Below are 23,755 nucleotides of genomic sequence, written 5' to 3'. Positions count from 1 at the left end.
TTCCAAGTTTAAAGAAAGAACAGAGTAGGCTCTACCTAGTGTTGGTGAAAGAGAAGGGATGTGGGCTCTTGGGACCAACTTTCCAGAGGGCAGAAAACCAGGATGTACCCTGTCCCACCAACCCAACTTATAGAAGGTTCTCTTGTGAAAATAACTGGGAAACTTCATAAAAATGTGTAAGAATGGTTATCTTGCAATTTTTGTAATAACAAGTAGATAAATGAACAGTAAACGCATGAAGGAATGAGAAGAACCCACACATACGTCCCAGAGGGTCTGTACAAAAGCGCTGGGGCACCTCTGTTCAAGGGGATGATGTGCAGTCATTTTAGGAGAGGACCCCATCCACATTCATGGACATGAAAACCCGTGCATGATGTGAACAGCATAAGTACACATCTAAGGGCGGGTATGCTTATGGAGAAAGATTTACAGGGACACACATGCTACCATCAGTGGCGGGACGGGGAAGACGGGGTTCTGGGGACCTTCATATGTGTATTTCATTTTCATTGAAATATAGTTTTAAATTTTTTTTCTGTACTAAGTATGGATTTGAGGCATAATTTCAAATGTTTCAGAAAGAAATCTGTAAATAAACTGTATTTTAAAAGGAGGCAAAACATTTTGAATGATGTTAATATCTCTTCCTTAACCACTCACCATGCTTTTGGGTTTTCTGAAATGAGTCTTAGAATTTGTTGGTTTCGAAGCCACCATGAACTTACTTTGTGAAATGATAAGAGGGACGTCCTGATGTTTTTGTCCCTGCACCGTCAAACAATGGCGGACTGTGGGTTAAAGGACAAACTGAAGATTTATCTAATGGCACTACACAGATGCAAATGGTAGCTGGCTTCCTCAGGGGCAAGGGCAGGTCTCTCCCTCCTCTTTTGACAAGAAGACACAGATGGGGCGCCTGGGGGGCTCAGTCGGTTAAGCGTCTGCCTTCGGCTCAGGTCATGGTCCCAGGGTCCTGGAATCGAGCCCCACGTCCGGCTCCCTGCTCAGCGGGAAACGTGCTTCTCCCTCTCCCTCAGCCCCTCCCCCACTAGCGTGAGTCCTCTCTCTCTCTCAAATAAATAAAATCTTAAAAAAAAAGGAAACCACAGTGAAGCTCTTTAAAGGGTTGAGCGCATTCTGTGGGCCTCACAGGTGAAGTGTGCAGGCTCTGCCTGTTAGCCCACGCGCTCCAGTTCCCGTGCTGCCGACAGACTCACGGCCGGGAGCGGTGGGAGGGTGTGGCCGGCAGGGACAGTCCTCCAGGGAATCCCTGCACGACATGCGGGCCTCGAGCCTGCCGCGCTGGGCCTCCTGGCCTGGCCTTCACTTCCAAAGATGGAAAAGACATCCCCACACTTACCTACAGACTTTATAAACAACTTTTTCTGGCAAAACGGGCAGAAACGATGGGCCGCGCTCCAGGATGGAGTCCCCACCACCTCTCCAGGCGACGTTTCCCTGCAGCGAGCGGCCCCCACTGCCACACCGCGGCGTCCACGCGGGCCCAGAACTGCCATCCGCGCCCGTGGCGTCTGCGTCCCTGGCTCCGCGTCCACGTTCTTCTACAACGGACAAGCATCACTCGTAACAATCACAACACCGCCAATCCAACAAAAAGTCTCACCTGCACGTTGCTGTCCCTCACAGGCTCCAAGTGCAGGGCCTGAAGGAGGCGGACTGGGGGTAGAGTCGAGGGCAGGCCGAAGGCCAGGTGTCTGCGGCGGCCGGGCAGGGGTGGCCGGGCTGGGATGGGCCCCGTACTGGGGGCCCCACGGCGGTCTAGCCTGCGACCCGGCCTGGGTGAACCAGACGCTGAGGCGACATGGAGGCCACTCTTGCAAGCACCCCGCCGACACGCTCCTTCACGGTGAGCGTTCCCTCCCCATCTGAGAACCGGAGGATTTCATGATAAAACTGCTGGGTCCTGCGTCACCCCCACCTTTGTCATTGTCACTGCTGCTCTAACCTTTCATGTCCTTTTGCTTTCCGGAGGAGTGCCTGCTTTGGGGTTTGAGGGGCTGCACAATGGGGCTCGGGGGCGGCCCCTGAGCGGTCACCAAGGCCGTCTGTGCACGCCTGTCTCATGCTCCCTGCAAGCTCTGTGGGGCGTCACCCCCTTTCAGAGGGGGCGGGGGGGACAAGGCTCTAAGACGCTCGTGACTGGCTGATGCAGCAGATGCCATGGGGGACGTGAGCCCGCACTCTGTCTGCCCGGCTCTACACGGGGTGCTTTCCAGCAGGCAGGAAGATGTATGGGGCTTATTCTCTGCAGAACAATCTTTCGATTCACTAAGTGGCCGGGGCAAAGTGTGCTACTTCCCTCACCACGATAACCCAGTCCGTGTGTGGCCACCTCCTCTCCCCGAGAGTCTAGGGAAAGGGATGAGCTCACACCCAGAAAGAAATATTGTGAACCGAAGAACTCCCGAATGCCCACTGTTTCTCTAGGAACGAAGACGCGTCTCCTTTCGAAGAGAGGAGCCCACGAAGGCTCTTTAACAGCACATATTCAAGGCCACGAATCTCAGCCTTGCCGCTCTGGGCCTTGGCTGTTCCAGGACGACTGCCGTCTCGTCTCAGGCAGTCCGTGACCTGACGCGGGGCTGGATGCCTGGTGACCTCCCAGGATGCCGGGGGCAGAAAAGTCTCCTCTCTCCTGCAACACAGCCGTGTGCCCTGCGATTCTGGGTAATCCCCATCCCAGCTGGTATTGTGCGGGCTGCTTCTTCTGCCCTTCTGTGCCACATGAAATCCCTCCACGACCACACACTGTGGCCGTGGCTGGACTGGCTCTTCAGACTGTCGGTGCTGAGGGGTGGCCACTGGCAGAGGACACGGCCCTCGGGATGACACAAGGACAACACAGGGAGCGCAGGGGCTCTGTCCTATAACTCAGAACCTGGGAGCAGTCCCAGGTGAGGACCTTGTCTGTCAAGTACTAGGACATCTCAGGAAGCCCTCAGACCCAGGGAAAACGACGCCAGTCTCCACAGTCAGACGATGCACGGGAAACCCAAGAGAAATGGAAACATTTTAATATAAAAGAGACCTTGTGCCTGATAACTTCATTTGGGGAATTACACAGAACAGATTGGATACCAGCATTTAGTAAAACTCAGTTTAAGATAATAGAGCATTTTAAATATAAAAATAAGTCTTTTAATTAAAAAAGAATACATAAGCAGCTCTGATCAGTCCACAAAACACCTGGAAATTAGGAAAGCAGGGCTACATCCGGATACGGTTCCAGAGGACGCACGTTCTCAAACCTCACAGGAAATCTGATATGGACCTTTTTTTTAAACTTTTAAATGATTCAAACGATTTCCTTGTCAAGAAAGATACATCTGAAAGGTGTGTGGGGGACAACAGTTTGAAGGCTCCTCTGAGGTGATGGGGTCCTCCTGGCTCTCACGTGGCAGGCGGTGGGATCTCCTGAACCAGGGGACATGGGGCTGCGATTTGAACAGGTGGGCGCCCAGGTCCATCCTGAGGGCGACCCTCGTTGGCACATGGACAGAACCTTCCAGCTGGCACCTCTTACTGGCTCTCGGTGTGGTTAAGATGCCCCTACAATGATACAAAAATACATCATGGGAATGGATTTACCGCGGCTGTCGCTTCACCCACACGCAGCACTGCATTTAAAATGACAGGGCCACCACTTGTAAAGAATGTTTTATTTCTGAGGTAAATACACATTTACAGACTATACATAACATATAATAAAAAAGATACTTAAAGCACTTCCTACAGTGCCTGTTACATAGAATGTTCTCAATAAACATTATTTTTCTTCTCCCCTACAGTGCTATGAGGGAAAAAAAAGAGTGAAAATATAATTTATATATTCATAAGACAGAATTTTTTTAAATGATGTTGTCTAAATATTGAATAGGGATCCAGCACAAAGGCGCTGTAGCGGCTCCTCTCAGGAGGACCAGGCTCTGGAAGTGACGCGGCTTCATAACAGTCCAGGGCCGCTGTCCACCTCACCTCACGCCTCCTCACCTTCACCCGCAGAAGGAGCTGGGAGGACCAGATGGCTAGGGGCAGACAGGTGGCCAGACGCTGAGCCACTGTGAAATGAGAGGTCTTGTCCAGCATCTAGGAACCTTTGTCCCACTTGGCCATGATCCCAGCAGAGAGCAGTGTGGATCCGTGGCCCAATGGCAGGAGCCGGCAGGGGAGCCCTGCTCTCCAAGACCACATCATGAGGCCAGCTGGCTCCCTGGGCTGGCACAGGCCAGGAAGGGTGGGTCGGGCCAGGCTGCAGAAGGGACAAAGTGGTCTGGTCCATGATGGTGTCCATTTCCTAGAAGGCGGTGCTGTCCGGAGCCATGGGGACCCAGCTTGAGAGACCTGAGACAGGCAAACAGCCAGAGAGGTGGCACCCAGGCCTGTGAGCACCCGTGTCACAAAGACGGATCATTCAGGTGGACTGGAATGCGGTGTTCTGGGGGGCGCTGATTCTACCTGAGGAGGGTCTGGAAGGCTTCACATTGGAGAGGTATCCTGAGTGGACCAAGAGGACATAACAGAATCTTACAAGGTAGGAGAGAGCCTCCCAGGCAATGAGAACAGCCAGTCAGAATGTTCCGGAACCAGAGAAGCCATCTGGGATGACGGAAGCCAGGGTCCATGGCACACACAGGCAGGGACAGGAGATCTATTTGGATGGTCAGGCTGCGCCCAGATTGTAAATACAGGTGCCGAATTTATTCAACGGGCCTGTGTTTCCCAAAACAGTCTTAGAAATGCATGTGTAACAGGCATCCCTTTACAAAAGGACATTTTGCAAACAATGGATTGAACAAAATTAAACGAGTGTCTTTACTGTGATTCTTGAGTTCTTTAATCAACTACTATGCATCAAATTTCCAAAAGGTGGGGTAAGAATATAGCACTTCCCAAATGTCTCTGTCGTGAGACCCTTGGCAGCAGGAGCCTGGGTGAGGGAGCACTGCTCCAAGCACGGGAAGTTGCAGAGATGAGGTTAGACAGAGCTTGGGAAGCTCCCTCTGAGGTGCTGGGGGAGAAGGAATGCAGTGGACAGGCTCAGGAGGCCAGACTACAGACAGGACGAGGCCTCGCTCAGAGGAGGGACAGTGAGACTGGCTGGTGGGGAGATTGGGCAATGCTCTTTAACTTTATCATCATCATCATCATCATCATCATCATCATCATCACTGTTTCTAACAGCACCACCACCATGTGGCTCAAAAACCAAGTTTTCTTTTTAAGAAGGTGTTCACTGAGAGGTCTCCATCTAGCCCCCACCCCCCGCCTCCCCGTGCAATGGGGTTATGTGAAGACATGTGGAGGCAGAATGGCCAGACTTGGAACAATAACACAGAGCCACATCAATATGAAAACCAAGATCCAGGATCTTAAGCACAAAAGAACCTGCAGAAAGTGCTCCTTAAAGCCTGTCACCCAGTATTCTGTCAGGTTCCCACACCGTCCTATTCACTCCTCTCGACACCTTCTATTTTGTCAATGTCCCTCTCACAGTGCAGAGCCACAGTGACACCCAAAGAGGAGCCTGTCTATCCCCGACCGACAGGTGGGGTGTGCAGTCCTTGGGCCCTGCAGTGCCCTGTGGCGCACGCCAGCCCCCAGAGGCGCGTGTGACGGTGGGGTCTGGGCACTGACCACGTCCTCGACTCGACAGCAGCCAAGAGATTAGTTATGCCCATAGGCTCATGCTCGCTGACAAGGCCCTGTTGCCTGGTCAGGCTTGAAAAGTCATCTTGTAAGAAACAGTGGGAACACATCACTTTTGATAAAAGACACTTCCAACGGTTTTCCACCAAAGAAAGACGTGTTTGAAAACAGCTTTAGTTCATCTCTAATATTGGAATCAAAAGGGCCTCAGGCCCAAAGGTGTCCACACCTGGACACAGCAGAGTAAGTGTGAAAGCACAAATCTCAGAGGCAGAGAGAGAGAAGCGTCATGTCACATACAAGGATCCTCCGAAGATTAACAGCAGACTTCCCATCAGAATCAGGAGGCAGTGAGAGAACGCACGCAAAGTGCTGAACGACGGTTCATGGAAAGTTCTAGATCCAACCAAACTAGCCCCCAGAAACAAGGCGCTCCAGAAACAGCCCCAAATACACAGGACAGGCTGTGGCTAGCGGACCTAGCCTGCGACAAATACCGATGGGAATCCTGCAGGCGGAACTGAAAGGATACTGGTCAGGAACTCAAAGCCAGACCTTCACATTTTCCAGCAAGTGCTAACTTGCCTTTAAATGAAGTTCGCCCTCTCCTGGGGGTGGAACAGATTTTACTCTTTGAGAAGCTTTTGTCCTGTTTTTCTAGTCATCTGAAAACTCCTGCTCCTCGCGTCCAGAATAATGTGACTGCGACTTGTTTCCTAATTATCAACACTGAGGAAGAGTTCATCTGTCTCTCCCTCCGTCTGAGCTACCCTACCAGTGCACCTGCCGCCTTGGGCCTCATGCTGCGGAGGGTCCCCCTCTGGCCCATTTTAGCTGTACCTCTCCATGGGGTAAAGAATCTGCAGAGCCAATGGGATGTTCCCACCCAAAAGCCCTGTTCCCCTTCCAGAGCCTACCTCCTGGAGCCAGCCTTTTCTCCAGGTACGTTCTCCACTACTGCCCTACTCCAGGGGGTCGCTGTTTGTTGGAGAGGGCTATGTGAGGTGGGAGTGGGGATGAGGAAGAGCCTGGACGTGTCCTCTGAACATGCTCAAGGCCCCATGTCATGCAGGACAGAGCCTGGGCTCAGAAGCAAGGAGGGGCGTGCCTAGGAGCCAGCTTTCCCTCATCCCACCAGGACCCAGCATGGAACTCTGAGAAATTCAGGAATTCTATATTTGAACCTGGCCTTCCACCTTGTTATGTCAGCAAGCCTCTGAAGTAGTTGAGGAGAGCACAGCCCACATCAAGTCAAAGGACACCTGATTTTGCCTCCCTTCCAGATTTTCCCATAGCGTGAAGGCCCTGTAACTTACCCTAGCCTCGTCCATGTAGGACCTGTCTAGGGGGTGGGAGTGGACAAGAGGAACAAAGCTCAGTACTTAGCAGTACTCAGTAACAGTTTCTAGAGTGCAACTCAGAACAACAATGAGCAAACGTTATAATCTGTTTCCCACTATCTTCGAAGGGACCAAGTTGGAGAAACACTCCATTTAGGGCCGGGGGAAAGGATAAGCAGGTAGGACGTCACGGGGGTGGAGCCGGCCAGGTGGCATCCCATAACCTAGCCTCACGATGCTGCTGAGGCTGAGTCCGGTGCTCACGCTGTGGACGAAGACCTAGGGCTGAATCCAGGCTAAGGTTCGTGTGGAGCGCAGCTCCACCTGCCCGAGCGGGACGACTTACAACACGCACATCCCAGATGCACGAGGATCCGACTTACAACACGCACATCTCAGATGCACGAGGATCCGACTTACAACACGCACATCCGAGACGCACGAGGATCCGAGTCTCGAGCGGGACGACTTACAACACGCACATCCCAGACGCACGAGGATCCGAGTCTCGAGCGGGATGACTTACAACACGCACATCCCAGATGCATGAGGATCCGACTTACAACACGCACATCCCAGATGCACGAGGATCCGAGTCTCGAGCGGGACGACTTACAACACGCACATCCCAGATGCACGAGGATCCGACTTACAACACGCACATCTCAGACGCAAGAGGATCCGACTTACAACACGCACATCTCAGATGCACGAGGATCCGACTTACAACACGCACATCTCAGATGCACGAGGATCCGACTTACAACACGCACATCCCAGATGCGTGAGGATCGGAGTCTCACACAGGAATATTGTTGAGCTGGAGACAAACAGGTTGTTTTAAAAATAGGGAATATGGAGAACTGTGCATTCTAGGAAAAGCCTTGAGTTTAAAACCCAAAACCAAACTGCATGCACAGCTTTCGTGGACTTCAGAAGCAGGCACTAAGGCATACTCTCCAAAATCCAATTACCAGGTTGTTTTTACATAAAACTGAGCTCGAACTCCTGGATCCGGGCCCTAGCGGAGGGGCATCTGGCACTCAGAGGGGATGCTCATGTCTCAAGCGGGCTCCCCTGTGAGGAGCCTGAGGGCTTTAAAGAACCCACTTACCCAGGGCTGCTACTGCCTTTTTAAATTTTTGTTGTAATTTTTTCATTTTACACCTTTGACCCCTTTCACCCATTTCTCCAACCCCCTATTTCCTACCTTAGGCATCCACCAATCTGCTCTCAGTATCTGAGCTTTTTCTTTTTCCAAATAAAAGATTCCAAATGTAAGTGGGATCATAGAGTATGAGCCTTTTTCTGACTTATCTCACTCAGCAGAATGCCCTGGAGGGTCATCCATGTTGTTGCAAATGGCAGGATTTCATTCTCTTTTTATGGCTGAATAACATTCCACTGCGTATATATACACAGTTTCTTTACCCACTCATCCGTCCTATGTTGAATGTTCATCTTAGAGCCTACAAGCATGATGAATATTAGTTCTAGCACTTTATCTGTAGCTTTTCTTGGATATTCTGCGTAGATAATTGTATCATCTGGAAATAACAGTTTATTTTTTTCCTTTCCAATTCTTACACCATTGCTTCCTTTTTCTTGTCTTAACGCACCAAAGGTCAAAGCATTATCCCTCCCTGGACGGTCAGGCACCCCAGCCCATGAGCACACTCAGTGCGCTAAACAGAAGAGGAGCCAGCAAGCGAACTTGTGCCTTCCTCTTCATCGACGGAAATGCTTCCACGAAGTAGGACAAACCCCAAACCTCCCCAGTATAAGCACGTCTATTTCTGGTTTGCTGACTTTTCATCATGAGTGGGATGTGGAGTAACTGAATGCTGTTTCTGCATCGATTTAGATGATCATTTGTTTTCTTTCTCCTTTGATCAATGCGGTAGTTTTTCTAATGTTAACTCATCCGTGTGTTCCTTCACGTAGGATTTTTTTAACCTATAAAGCCATCCGTGATGGTAGCTTCTGGAAAACTTTCCCAACTCATCACACTACTACTGGTCTGTTTACGTTCTTTTCTGGAGTCAATTTTGGTGGCCGCACTTCCTGTGTGCAGGGCAGGAGGGCTCCCACTGCACGGGTCCACTTACATCTGGCTGCCTAGCACAGCCAGCCCCCATGTTCACACAGACACTGTCCCCTGACCGCGTCAGAGATGTCATGCCAAGGTCTTCCGGGGTCTGTTTTCAGCAACAAGAGGTCTGTGGTCAAAGTATCACCCCACGCTGGGTAATCTGTCACATCTCCGCAGTGGCTCCACAGAACCTCCCCTTTACTGTCCCTCCACTTTACCATGACGGATGTGCAGAGACCTCGTGCCCAAGACCCACCCGCCATGATGTCAGGGGTACAAAAGAGCTACAGACAAAAACATAATACACCCTCGTGAAGCACCTCATAGCTTGGGAGAGAGCCCATAAGAGATACGACAGAAACACCGCACCTATCCTGAGCCCTCATGCCCTAAGGAGAAATAAGCTCATCGTCCTAACTTGAGGTATCTCATTCTCAGGAACATCTCTTACTCTTTTAGTTAATATCAATGTTCTACATGTTTAAAATTTTATCTAAATGGTATCATTCTATACATGGTCTTCTGTAATTTCCTTAATTCGTCCATTTTTACTGTGTATATTTCATTGAATTAATATACCTAAACTGACTTATCAATTGTCCTAGTGGACAGGTGGGTTGTTTCTGGCTTTTTGCTAAGCAAGCAACACTGTCACTATTTTGCACACACTTCTTTGGGCATCTGTTAGGGTGCCTTCCCAGGAGTTACTCTCTGGGTCACAGGGAACGGCCCACCACCACCCTTAGCAGGTACTGCTCTGTGCGTCACCGAGCCACAATGCATGGCCTCCAACGAGGCGGGCAGATCCTTTCACTCCACATTCTTGCCCACACTTCCATCATCAGCTTCTGTTCATACGTCAGCACACTGTTCATACTCAGTCTCCTACTGATCATCTTTAAAGGGCTCGGGTTTGGCAAACAATTCCTTTTAGATCAGGGGAAGGGATATGTGGGTAGGACTGAAATGGGGGGAGGCAGACTAGGGCTAGAGGATAGAGGATGTCCCATATCCTTCTCCACACTTTGGAGCTTTGTTATTTTATTTTTCTGCTAATTTGATGCTTTAAGTTGACACCCTTAATTAGTAGCAAGGCTTAACGTCCATTTACGTTTACTGGCTAATTTGGTTTCCTCTTCTCTAAATTGCCAATTCATAGACTTTGTCCACGTATCTGCTACACTCCATTTGGTATGTCACAAATGTCTTCCCTGCTTTATGGGATCTTCTTAAACAGTGATGAGGAATTTTGGTATGCAATGTGTCTTATGTACATAATCAACTAGATCAATCTTTTCCTTGTGGCTTTATTAGCTTTTGTAATTCCCTATTTATTTACTTTGCACATTTAGGATCTTTAACCTTCTCCCCGCCTCCCAGGATTGATTTGTGTGAGGTAGAGATCGAATCTTATTTTTCCTCATATAGATGGCCGCACATCTTAGCACAGTTAGAGGACCCTGTCATTCCCAAGCGACTTGCTATACCATCTCTGCAATGCATTGAGCTGCCATATACCCAAGTTTAAAGCCCTCAAATTTATTGCATTGGTCTACTTCCCTATCCCTGGGCCAATAGCACATTGTCGGAATTCTTACAACTTTGTAATGTATCTTGACATCTGACAGGTGATCTCTTGTCACCTTCTTCTTCTGCCTCAAAATTGTCTGGCTACACGTGTCTTTCTTCAATTCTGGGAAATTCTTAGCCACTATCTTCTCAAAGGCCATAAGTCTTTTCAAGTCAGGTGTTTTCATTATCCTTTCCTCTCCTGTTCTCTAAATTCGCTCCTTCTGGATTTGCTGATAGACCTTCCACTCTTTCCTCTGATTCCTAATCACACTTTCATACTTTCCATCTTGTGCTGTTTTGGATGACTTCCCCAGATAAATCTAGTTCACTAATTCTGTCTTTAACTATGTCTCACTTCAGTGATTGTATCATTTACTTTTAGAAGGGTTTTATCTTTTGGGGTTTTTTTGTTTTTTTTTTGACCAATTCTTTTTTCACACTTAATTATGGCTGTATTTCTTCTACCTTAAATCTTATTACTTTTTTTTTTAGGAGAGAAAGAGAGAGAGTCCATGAGCAGGGGAAGGGCAGAGGGAGAGGGAGAGAGAGAGATGATCTCAAGCCGACTCCCCGTTGAGTGCAGAGCCCAACACGGGGCTCGATCTCACGACCCTGAGATCATGACCGGAGCCGAAACCGAGAGTCAGTCGCTTAACCCACTGCATCACCCAGGTGTCCCTGGCTCTATTTCTTCTTAATCGTTTGCTTTTGAAATTTAAAAAAAATTATCTTTACAGTGTACTTCATATAGGGAATGCAGTTCAGAACCTGGAGGCTTGTATTGTCCTGTTTGTTATAATTCCTGATGTACCCGCACCCCCCCAGAGGCAGATCTGTTTACGTCGGTTATATTGTTCTGACGTGACATCCTCTGTGCAGACAGTCTCAGCTCTGAATCCCATGTGCTGTGGACGGTGCAGGTGTGCCCGTAGGATGACTCTGCATTTGCCACTGTCCAAGGCCTTAAAGGACTTCAAGAGTCTGTATCTATTTTTATGTTCATGCTTTCCTTTTGGTTCTTGTACCACTGGACAGAAGAAACTTGGAGCCCACACCTGTGTATGGCCTGGTATTTTAATTTCTAATCCCCTTAAGGTATAGCCAGATCTCCCCGGCTCAGAACTTTCTGCAAGGGTCCAGATTCTGGCCGCCACGCCTCCACTGCTCAAAGTCACATCTGCTTCTGGGCATTAGAATTACAGCCCTCTAGCCCCCCGGCCCATTCCAGGACCAAACCCAACAGAGGACCTCGTCACGGCCATCAGGGGTGTGTCTGTATGCTCCGCTCCATATCCTGTCTGCACTCAAGACAGACTGATCATGTATCTGACATGTCCACCCACAGCAGAGGGCGACATGGCCAAGCGGGCTCCGAGCAAGGCTAAATGCTGTTCACCTTAAAGTGCTTTTAATCCACGTCACCATCTCCTCAGAGTTTCACTCACTCTATTTATAGAGAACGAAGCATTCGTTTCGTTTTTCTAGTCATCTGTGTTCTTCAGAGCCTGGAAATGATCTCAATAACATAGTTTAAAAAAAAAAAAGAAAATACAAAACTATTTTCCTGATTCCCATACTCTAGAGAAAGCATTTATGGCCAGAAGCTAAATCTGAAGATTTTGTAAGCAAGTCTATTCAAACGCCTCTATTTTGGGATTCACACTCGGCTGTACTGACATAGCCAACTGCTCTCTTGGCCAGTGGTCTTCCAGTCTGAGTAACTCGGCCTGCGCCTTCGCCTGGGAGCTCTGCTTGGGTCCAGGCGGGACGTCCGCGAAGACCCACAGCCTCGCTGCAGCGCCTCGCGGGGGGTGAGCTGCTCGCCAGGCCCAGTGTGGGGCAGCCCCCAGTGGGAGGCTGGCGGTCTGACACTGAGCACACGGACCAGCCAAGAGGAGCAGAGAGGGCCGGGAGCCCGTCCACCAACCACAGTGGACCCGACACTCCTTATCTGTAAATGGATGGGGTTCAATGAACTCTAGGATCCTTGACAAACCTAGGGAAAATGGACAAGCATAATTTGATTCTCACAGAAGAATCAATGAAATTTCCCTTGATCCCACCTGATTGTGTTTTCTCCTCTCAGGACGTAAGAACAGAGGACTGACAAGAACTAGCGATTGCTGAAACAGGACACAAAGAGCAGACCCCTGCACATCGATCTTCCTTCATCTGTGTCAAAACGTTACATTTTCATCTCCGCCTCGTCCACGGCTTAACACCTGGGCCACTAAGCTTGAGCACCGCAGCCACCCCCCTGCCGTGACGCAGGCTCCAGGGAACGACAGACTCGTGAACACCAGCTTCGGGACGTTCCTGCTTCAGGGCTTTGTTTACAGATGCCACAGAGGCAGGAAGCAATCACCAATAAGACAGACACGTATACAAAATACAACAAATATTTTAAAGGTCGCCCATTTGGAGACAAAAAGTGTGAAGAAAACAATGTATCTGTTTAGAATCAGAATAAGCACACTTGGGCTGCCCCCGCTGTCCCTACGGGGACGCCAGCCAGCACGGGGACACCAGTCAGGAGGCATGGACCAAGCCCCGGATGCCCCGCCCTCGATTTCTGCGCCCAGCCCTCCTCACCGCGGTCAGGCAGTGCGTTTCACTGTCAAAAAGTGAGTAGCACAGAGGCTTCCTGAGACTACTCCCTGAGTATCGGCCTCAACACTAATGGACGGCCACTATCCAAAATCAACTTGTTGGTGTGTGTTGTGGTGGGGCAGGGACCATAAAACCAACACATCATGCTGTGCACATTGGCCTTTATATGGCAATTCACTATCAGTCTGGGCAATAAAACCCAGTTAACCCCAGATAACAGAACAAACACACCGGGGGGTGAGCAATACGAAAGGGCCTGACTCCTTCAGTCTAGCGCCCAGGCTCGCCACACTGCCCACGCGACTCCGAGCTGGGGCAGGCTCTGCCCACACTCCCGAACGCTGAGCTTGTTGGACGAGACCCCGAGAGCTGAGGGTGGGCAACAAAGACCCCCAGAGGCCCATGTTTAAAACAGCAATCTTTTTCTTTTTTCCCCCAGGAGGACTTGTCTACTCATTAGGCAATTAACCCCGAAAGGGTCTAGTCAGAGAGGAATCCAGGTACCTCACACAGGGAATTTAAGGTGGCTTCAAGCAACAAATGATGGAAGAACAGAAAAGCCACGTGGGTGAGGGCAAGGCAACCAGATATCCCCCCCGCAGACAGCCGCAGCCTCCCCCGGGTGGGGAAGACCAAGGGAGGCAGCTGCATGGCCCAGAACCCAGGAGTCCGTGCCACCCTGCAGGAGCTGGGACCACAGGGGGACAACCTTGCAGGAGCTGGGACCATGGGGGACAACCCTGCCAGAGCTGGCATCATGGAGGGAGGGGACAGAGGGAGAGATGCTCTGGCTCCCAGCCCACCCTCCCCCATACTCCAACGTCCAGGGTCAGAAACCAGAAGCCAGGGGCGCCTGAGTAGCGCAGCGGTTAAGCGTCTGCCTTCGGCTCAGGGCGTGATCCCAGCGTTCTGGGTTCGAGCCCCACATCAGGCTCCTCCACTAAGAGCCTGCTTCTTCCTCTCCCACTCCCCCTGCTTGTGTTCCCTCTCTCGCTGGCTGTCTCTATCTCTGTCAAATAAATAAATAAATAAAAATCTTAAAAAAAAAAAAAGAATCTGCGAAGGACGGCGTGGTCTCCACCCTCCCCTCAGCTGCCATGGACCCCAGGCCAGGCAGGCTGAGGTGACCTGAGGAAGGAAGCGTGCTGTCGAGGCCGGGCCCAGCTAAGCAACCTCCTGTGAGGGAAAGGGGGTCCCTGGACGGCGACCGTCGGCCATCAGCGCTGCTTCTGGGCTCGCAGCCCCAAACGGGGCAGCAGAGAGGGGCAGGGCGAACACCCTGGAGGACAGAGCACCATGTCCCACTACAAGGATGGGGACGGTCTCCCTGCAGTTGTCAGTACCTCTATGGAGCAGCGCACGCCATGGCAGGGACCTCATGGCAGGCCGAAGCAGTGGTCACTGCAAAGGCCACCAGCACGGACCACACGGGGAAGGGACCACATGCCAACCTGGAAAACGAGGCGAAGGTCAACTGAAAAAGTCCCTGCGTACTTGAGAAGCCAAGACCCGGTATTCATGAGAAATGATTCATGTTAAATAGGAGGAAAAGCTCAGAAGGAGTAAGACAGCAGGCGCTCAGGCACTGAGCTGACAGCCGTGTGAGGATTCAGAGCAGGACCCGCCAGTCCGCTGAGGTCCTACTGAGTTAGAAGCACACAGAAAACTAGGTGCAAGGGAGGTGATGGGGGGAGCACCAAGGGAGGTGATGGGGGGAGCACCAAAGGAGGTTATGGGGGGGGACACCAAGGGAAGTTATGGGGGGAAGCACCAAATAAAACTGAGACTCACAGGCAAGTGTCCCCTTAGGGCTCCACAGACCCCTCGATGCAACCTTTGCTTCTCTTTGACCCCAGATCACCACCCTGGGTCCACTCTAGGAACAATGGTACAGGACGGGGCACACTCATGCACATGGGTGCACATTTGTGAATGGAGCTGTGTGTCTAATAAAGTCTTCTGAAATTTGGAATTGCTGCCCATCGGTGATTTACTGTTAAGCACTTCTCCCTGGGATCTCGCATTTCTAAAAATACTATTTGCTTTTTATTTAACACTGAACCTTCTGATGTTCCAGAATACAAAAATAGTGTCTTATTATTTTAAAAGCTTAGGAGAGAAACTAGCCATATTATTAGAAAAAGAAGATATACGCAGCTATAGTCTGTTCAAATATCAAGAGGTGTGACTTTTCAAATTCACATTTCAATCTTTATTTACCTAAGACTTTTAGAAACAGTGGGTGTAAATATTAAATCACCCAAGCCTGGGTGAAATTTTATTGAGAATAACCACAGATAAAGGGAAACTGATTTTTTAAAGTCAGTTTCTGAAATTTAGATGAAAAGAATATCGAGCACTAAGGAAAAAAATGATGTATTTACATATCAATATAGGTTCTCCGCTCACAGATTCATTTCCTATGAAACAGAACAGAGGCAAGCTTGGGGAGTTACAAAGGAAGGAAAAATCCTAATCAAACAGAAACTGTTGTTCAAACAGAATATTAGCTAAAATGATCCAATCAGTTGCTTGAGCCGTACTTTTTTTTCTTTAAGCCATTCATGCCAGAACACAACGTCTCAGAGCATTAAGAATCCATATTACGTTCCAAGTGTTTGCCCAACAGATGGGGGGATTTGAAAAAAACATTCCATGGAAATGGGATGAGAACAAGGAAGGTTACCAGTTAGTCACTAGCATTAACACAATTTACTCATAATGGGGCCATATTTCTCAAGGTAAACATTATGTATTTATATTCCTGGGCATGTGTGGCTGTTACCAGAATTAACCTAAAATACAGGAAGTTCCAATTGCTAGATCTTTGACTTCACCTTTGTTCAGGATTACACCAGAGAATGCAGCATAACACTCAGAAATTCTCCTGAAGAGTACGAAAAGCACGCCTTCGTCGAACAAGTCAGACACTAAGCTTTGCTTTCGTATTTCTCCAGTGCTTCAGATGATCAGAGGTTCACGTGGACAGTAACTGACAGAGCGTTAGGTCTTCATTAAAACAAAATCATTGACTCTGATTGTAAAACACAGTAGCCTGCGATATGCCCATTCAAAATCTTACAATGGATCAACTCAATCTTTTGCTTATCAGAAGCACAGCAATACGTTTCTCTAAACTCTTTAGAGGGCAATCTAAGAAATACGTATACAGAGATAGATACACACACACACACACACACTCACTCACTCTACTGATTTCTATGCAGCAGTTAAACGTTAATTCTATTTAATTGCAATATTAAGATTCTAAATTTAAAATTTAAAAAAAAAAAGAATTACAGAGGTTATCAAAGACATTAACCTGTTCTTAGAATAAGTACAAAATTAATAACAAAGGTATCATTACGCTGGTGTATACTTAATGATATTCTGCCCAATACAGGAAACTGAGAATCTGACACTGGCCATCTTAGACCTCCTTTACTTTGAATTAATGGTGTGAACACTGCATTTCTCCTTCCGAAATCTGTGGTTTCTGTGAAGTTTATGGGAACACCAAAGAAAGCTTAACCGGGGAAAGGAAAAAACAATGTCCATTCCCATTTGGATAATTAACTGAGGTCAGGGCTTCTCTCCAAAATGTCCTCAAATGATCTCTATTAACCATATCCGGTGGCCTGTTCCCTTCCCTGAACATTGTATTAAGAAAAAATTTTAAGTGTATTTTCATTTCTATTTCCAATCTGAAGCTGGAAACAAATCAGTTTGCACCCCAGCAGAATGCCAAGAAAAGCTTAAATCAATCTGCACCTTTTTATTTACATCCCTCATTCCTTAGAAATGTAATTGCCGTTTTTATTAACTTTGTTTTATGGATCTAATATTTAAGAACAAGTCTGTCTTTTATGTCACAGCAAGAAGGTTAATGCACTTACAGACTCCCCCGCAATACATCTCGGGCAAGGCTGGGCCGAGCTCCTTCCACCGTTCTGAGGGATCTATTTAACAAATCACAGCCACACATGCATCAGAACAGTGATTATTTACACTTTTTATTAAAATACTTTAATGGGCCACAGCTGGTTTTGTGGGAACGGGAACCTACCCCCACACGTGGCAGCCCCTCGCCGCTCCAGGACACCAGGGTGCTGAGCTTCGCGGGGGCACAGCCCCACTCTGTGCTGGCTGCTTCTACTCTTCTGCATGCCCGTTTCTGAAAGACACGAAACGTCACTTGAGATGGCTCTGGAGCGCACGACACTAATTGGATTTGCTTTCTGCGAACTTCAGCTGCAAACATAGACTCTGTAGAGCTGCACGGGTTTATAGGACGTCTGAGGGGTGACTTTAAACATCGTCTTTCGGGAACACGGTCCATCAATTACATTTAACCTCATTATTTCCAGCACCGTTTGGTGTTTATTTGGCTTCACAGATTTAAAACAGGCATTTTAAACAATTTTGGTCAAAACTCTTATAATAAACTATTGTAACTGGTTTACTGATATTGAAAATATACAAAATCTATCAATTTTCTTCAGGACACTAGTTACATGCTTTAACACATTTTGCCTAGTTTCAAGTTCCGTACTTTCTTAATACAATATGAGTAATTCACATGTGGATAACTCTTTGTTTTACTGACACTGAAGAGCAAATTAATTTTACTTATTTTCAGGTTGCACACATGCTTCATAACTGATAAACTTTGGGAAAGTTAACATTTGGTTTTTGCTTCCCCATGAACTAAAGAAGATAAATTACAAAAGTAATCCTCTAACGCTGAAGGAAAAAAAATTATTCACTCCCAAAATCGCAAGACTTTGTGCAGTTTGAAGGGTAACAATGTTTTCAGTGACACAAAGTTGAGAAGCAGGAAGACCTTTGCAAAGGATGGTGAAGTCCATCCCTGGCCCCCTAGGCCAGCCCGCAGGCCCTGCTGCTGGACAGCTCCCACCGGGTCAGAAAACACAGCCCCTCCACCGCGGCTCCCTCCACTTCTCTGGTCTCTTGCAAACGATCATCATGGTTTCTACCAAATTTGTTTCTTATCTGTCCTGTTACTTATTTGTATTTTCTAAATTGATTTTTTTCTATTTAATGGATTTATTCAATATAGAAGCCTTATATCATGGGTTTAGAGTGCTAGTTTTACTGTTCTCTAACATGCCTTAAAGATTACATGGAAATTTTGAGATTAAACTGGAAAATCCTGAACTCCGAGCCCCTCAGCCCACTGAGAAGAATTTCTTGGGTGAGTGCTTGACCTCTGGATGGCTGAAGACAAGGCTGGCTACGCAATCACTGACTTCCTTATGGTTCCCCAAATGAAACTACAAATTCTACATCAAACCATGCCCCGGGCATCACATGAAGCCAGAGAATGTGAAACACGGAGAAAAGGGTAAGAGAAAAGCCACCAGGTCCTGGTGTGGGCCCCTCGTGGCCCCAGCTAACACCTGCTGTCATGAACTCCAGTGAGCCAGGGCAGAAGGAAAGATCACAGGACAGAGAGAAGCACAGCAGAAAGGTGAGGAAGTCCATACGAACATGAAGAAGCTATGATGTGCCTAAACGCCTGCATCAGGGAAGGGACTTCAGGGCCCACACATGCAGCATAAGGGGACAGACACCATTTACAGAGGCATTCCAGGGAAGAAAACAGGCAAAAGGGGAAGGGAGAAGCACCCTTCGACAACTGAGTGGTGAAGCTGAAAGAGAAAGAGAAGTGTGGGGTCCTAGGGATAAAGAGGAAACATCATGAGCTTCACCCTGGCCCATCCTCACCAAAGCCGAGCAGCCAGTCAAGAGCTGCCACAGCACCTGCACTTGGCCAAACCAACTGAAGAGGCTGCCGCGAGACTCGCAATCTTTTAAACACTCAACACCATAAAAATGTCCTCCTGAAACCACAAATCAAAAGAAAATTGGCATGTACACTCCCAAAACATAATTAAACATATTCAAACATTTAAGGATACAAAAAACTACCCTGAATTAGAAATGTAGAATTAAAAACAGAAAAGGACAAAAACAGAGAAACCAAGGGAGAGGTGAGCAGACTCAGGAAAGTAATGGAAGGAAAACAAACTTACCTCAGAAATGAGGAATCAATTACAGAACACCCAAGGAGAATCAATTCAAACGAAAACTAACAAAGGGCACTGAGGAAAGGCAGGACCAAACCAAGAGGAGGACAGCGACAGTGAGACAGATGGGAAAAAAGGGAGGAAAGCAAAACAATACAGCAAAGCTAACATTTAACACTGTAAGGAAATTTCCAGAACAGAAAAAGGCCCAAATCTTCAAAGGAACAGGCTCACAGGGTACCTGGTAAAAATAAACCAGAAGAGTCAACTCAGACACATCCTAATGAAACTAGGAGATTTCAAAGGTAAGGACAAAGCCCTCAAGGCCTTGGGCACCAATCAATGAATATGCAAAGGAAGCAGACTAGCAGCGGACTTTTCAAAACCAACACACAAGCAAGGCAACAATGGGGCAACATTTTTTTTAATTCAATGAAAGTATGAACCAAGAATTTTAAATCCAATTTTAAATTACCAAGACTACAGAAAAGCACTTTTAACCTCCATGAATTTGGAGAATACCACACCTAGTCAGCCCTTCTTGAGGATTCTGTGTGAGGTTAAGCTTTACCTGCCTAGCCATGACTGGGAGAATTCCAGCAAAAGGATTTATGAGACACATTTAAAAATATTTAGATGTACATCTTGGACCAGATTAAAGGTGCAATTAAACTGAAGACAGATGTGCAAATATTACTACAGTGACAAAACTGAAATAATTCAACTAAAAAATGTGAGATGAAGGAAGAAGTAAAGAGCAAAAACTCTGATTAATGTAAAGGTCATTACTATGTGAGCAACAGGTGTGCATTAAAATATACGAGAAAAAAACAAAACAGACAATAAAGAGTTTAACAAAACAGGTAACAAAGGACATAAAAATAGGTTTAAATACAAAGCTAATGACTAGAAAATACAAATCTAACTAAATCCAAAATCAAAAATATAAAAGCAAAGAATACAGATCTCGTAAAGGAATTGCAAATACAACAAAATATGCGTATTATAAAATATTATGATAGAGTTGCAAGCAAATAAATCAGTCATGTCAATAAATACCAATGGACTTAATTTACCTATTTAAAGAAAAAGGGTTTTAATTGGGCTCACAGAACAAGACCCAACTGTATCCTGTATACAAGAGACAGACCTAAAATAAAGTCATTCAGAAAGGCCAAAAACAAAAAGGCTGGACAAAGGTAAATGAAACAAAAAGAGAGAAGCAGACCAAGTAGAATTCAGGTCCCAAAGGGTTAAACACAAGAGGATATATTTAATGTTAAAAGCCACAGTCCTCAATGAAGACATAATGCTCATGAACATCTATGCACCAAGTAACACAACCACCACCTTGGGGCGCCTGGGGGGCTCAGTCGGTGAAGCGTCTGCCTCTGGCTCAGGTCGTGATCTCAGGATCCTGGGACAGAGTGCCGCATCAGGCTCTCTGCTCAACGGGAAGTCTGCTTCTCCCTCTCACTCTCCCTCTGTGCTTTCCCTCTCTCTCTCTCCCAAATAAATAAAATCTTAAAACAAAAACAAAAACCCACCACCTTTAGAAGCAAGGGTGACAGGATATGCAAGGAGATGCACATAGGCATGTACATGGGCCCATGTACGAAAAATGGGAGATTTAATACACCATCTCCATACAAGGCAGAGCAAGTGCACAAGAAGTCCGGAGACACCATCTACCACAGTACAGCTTACAGATATACAGTCCATACCCTGATAGCAGAGAATACATATTACTCTCAAGAATCTATAGCACATTCCCTACAAATGGTCATATATTAGGTCACAAAGAAAACATCAACCATTTTCATAATGCAGAAACACTGCAAACAATACTTTCCGATCACAATGCAATAAAAGTATACATTATTAACAACAACAAAAAACAAAGTCATTTCCACTTGGATATTTTTAAAAACCTACTATTGACTTGTAATGAAAGAGTAAATACAAACTAAAAGTACAGAATTTTTAAAAAATAATTACAAAGAAAGCACTATATATTAGAATCTATGGAATCCATTTAAAGCAGTAATCAGAGAAAAATTCATTATACTAACGTTTTTATCAATAAAAATAAAAAAAATAAAATTAATCAATCAACAAGCCTTAGCTTGTTCGTAACCCAAAAGAAAATTCAAGGAAGAAACAATGGAGGAAAAAGCTAACTAATGAGGGGAGGTTTTCCATTAAGAACAGCAGACCTACCTAGTAATTCTAAGTCTTGTGGGTTTTTGTGGGGGTGGGGGTGGAAATTAACAAAGTAGACAATCTACCAGCTACTTGATCAAGAAAAAAGGGGAGAAAGCACAAGCTCAGAAAATAAGAAATGACACAGGGGAAGTGACCAGTGAAACAAGAAATTAAAAAAATCCTAAGAGACTCTTCTCTAGACCTCCACGCAAACAGACTTGAACATGTTGCTGGCATGGAGAACTCCCAGAGGAAGCTCAGATGGCCATGACCAAGAATGAATCCACTGCAGTTAGAGAGCTGAACCAGATGACAGCCAGAGAAGACAAAGATTCCTAAGCAGGCACCTCCCCAAGAAAGACAGCTTCACAGGGCGCTGTACCAAACACTCAAGGCCAGAGAGTTCCAATGCTCTACATAAACTGCTCCAGAACACTGACGAGGATGGAAAAGCCCCCAAGTCCTTTTATGAAGCAAGTTATGTAATACTGATACACCAGATAAAGAAGAAAGAAAGAAAACCACGGACCAGTATCCCTCACAAATATCAATGCACCAATATTAAATAAAACATTAACAAACAGGGGCGCCTGGGTGGCACAGCGGTTAAGCGTCTGCCTTCGGCTCAGGGCGTGATCCCGGCGATCTGGGATCGAGCCCCACATCAGGCTCTTCTGCTATGAGCCTGCTTCTTCCTCTCCCACTCCCCCTGCTTGTGTTCCCTCTCTCGCTGGCTGTCTCTATCTCTGTCGAATAAATAAATAAAATCTTTAAAAAAAAAAAAAAACATTAACAAACAGAATCTAACACCACAGGAAGAAGCCACATACCATGACCAAGTACGATTTTTTCCAAAAATGAAAGTTGGGTTCAATATTAGGAAATTCAGTATCATTCCTCATATTAATCAACCTAAGGAAAAGATGTACGATTATCTACCCAGATATTGAAAAACCCTTTGACAAAATTTAAAACCCATTTATAAAAACTACAGAAAACACAAACTGAGAGTTATATTCTTAACATGATAAAATCTACATACTTTATTCCTAATGCGAGTATCTTATTTAATGGGAAAAGACTACTGGCATTTCCACTAAAATCGAGGGAAAGGCTCCATTTCTGCTTACCGCGGCCCTACTCTAGAGCTATTACGTTACCCTATATAATTACAAAAGATAAATCAAGCAGAGGCATAAGAATGGGTAAGGAAGTAAAACTATCACTATTTGCAGATATCATAATATATATCTGGAAACCCCCCGAGAATCAATGATAAAACTAACCCAAACAATGAAAGAATCAATTGAATAGTAGGACACAAAGTTAAAATACAAAAATTGCCTGGAAATATAAAGTAATAAGTTGTTAGACAAAACCCCATTTTAGATCATTGCAACAAGGAAGATTAAATGTTTAGGAATAAGTTTAACAGGAATTGCATTCAACCTATACAAGGAGAACGTAAAACGTTCTTGCAAGACACGAAAGCAGAAATGAACAAATGAAAAAGCATCTCCTATTGTTAGTTAGGATGACTTAACATTAGAAAGATGACAGTTGCCCCTAAGTTAATTTATAAAGTCAATGTAATGCCAATAAAAATACCAATGGCCTACAGTGCAGACTTACACAAGTTGATACTAAAGGTCACGTGGAAAAACAAACATGCAAGAATAGCCAAGAAAACCCTGGGGAAAAATCGGAATCTATGAGACGCCTTTAAAGCAGTAATCAGAGAAAAACTCATTAGACGAATATTTTTATCAAAAATGAAAAAATAAAATTAAAACTACTGGACATAAAACCATACTATAAAGACTCTATATTTAAAAAGGGTGGTGCTGGGGACAAATAGACAAATGGGACTGAATAAGAAGTCCAGAAATAAACCTGAACGTATATGGAAATTTGCCATCACGAGTCGCCAGGATGAAGATGGACCTTTCAATACATGGTGCTGGGACAACTGCGTAGCCATTTGGAAAAAGATGAAATTCAGATGTGTATTTTGTATCGTATATAAGAATAAACCTCAAATGGATTAAGGATCTAAAAATGTAAGAAAATTAAACTATAGAATTCCTAGAAGAAAACATGAGTGAGTCTTTGGTATAGGGAGACTTTCTCACTATGTCTCCACATCCAGAGGCAATGAAACAGAAATTGATGGATTTGACTACATAAAAATAAAACGTCTGCAGGACAAAATGAAA

General features: G+C 46.2%; 1 protein-coding gene across 2 annotated transcripts in view; it reads right to left on the bottom strand.

Annotated features, from left to right (window-relative positions):
- Positions 1–3,014: 3,014 nt before the first annotated feature.
- CUNH10orf143 (chromosome unknown C10orf143 homolog) overlaps positions 3,015–23,755 on the bottom strand; it is a 36,063-nt gene continuing 15,322 nt past the window's right edge. The window contains exons 2-4 of one of the 2 annotated variants that reach the window (XM_057308596.1): positions 17,351–17,458; positions 17,181–17,243; positions 3,015–4,518 (exon numbers count right to left, since the gene is read on the bottom strand). In XM_057308596.1, the coding sequence (XP_057164579.1) occupies positions 4,501–4,518; positions 17,181–17,243; positions 17,351–17,458 (189 nt within the window). In that variant the 3' untranslated portion in view covers positions 3,015–4,500. The remainder of the gene's footprint in view (positions 4,519–17,180; positions 17,244–17,350; positions 17,459–23,755) is intronic. The other variant, XM_026494414.4, reaches the window with a different exon arrangement.

Source organism: Ursus arctos, unplaced genomic scaffold (assembly GCF_023065955.2).
Source record: "Ursus arctos isolate Adak ecotype North America unplaced genomic scaffold, UrsArc2.0 scaffold_7, whole genome shotgun sequence".
In the NCBI taxonomy this organism is placed as follows: Eukaryota; Metazoa; Chordata; class Mammalia; order Carnivora; family Ursidae; genus Ursus; species Ursus arctos.
This window is presented reverse-complemented; position numbering and strand designations above follow the sequence as displayed.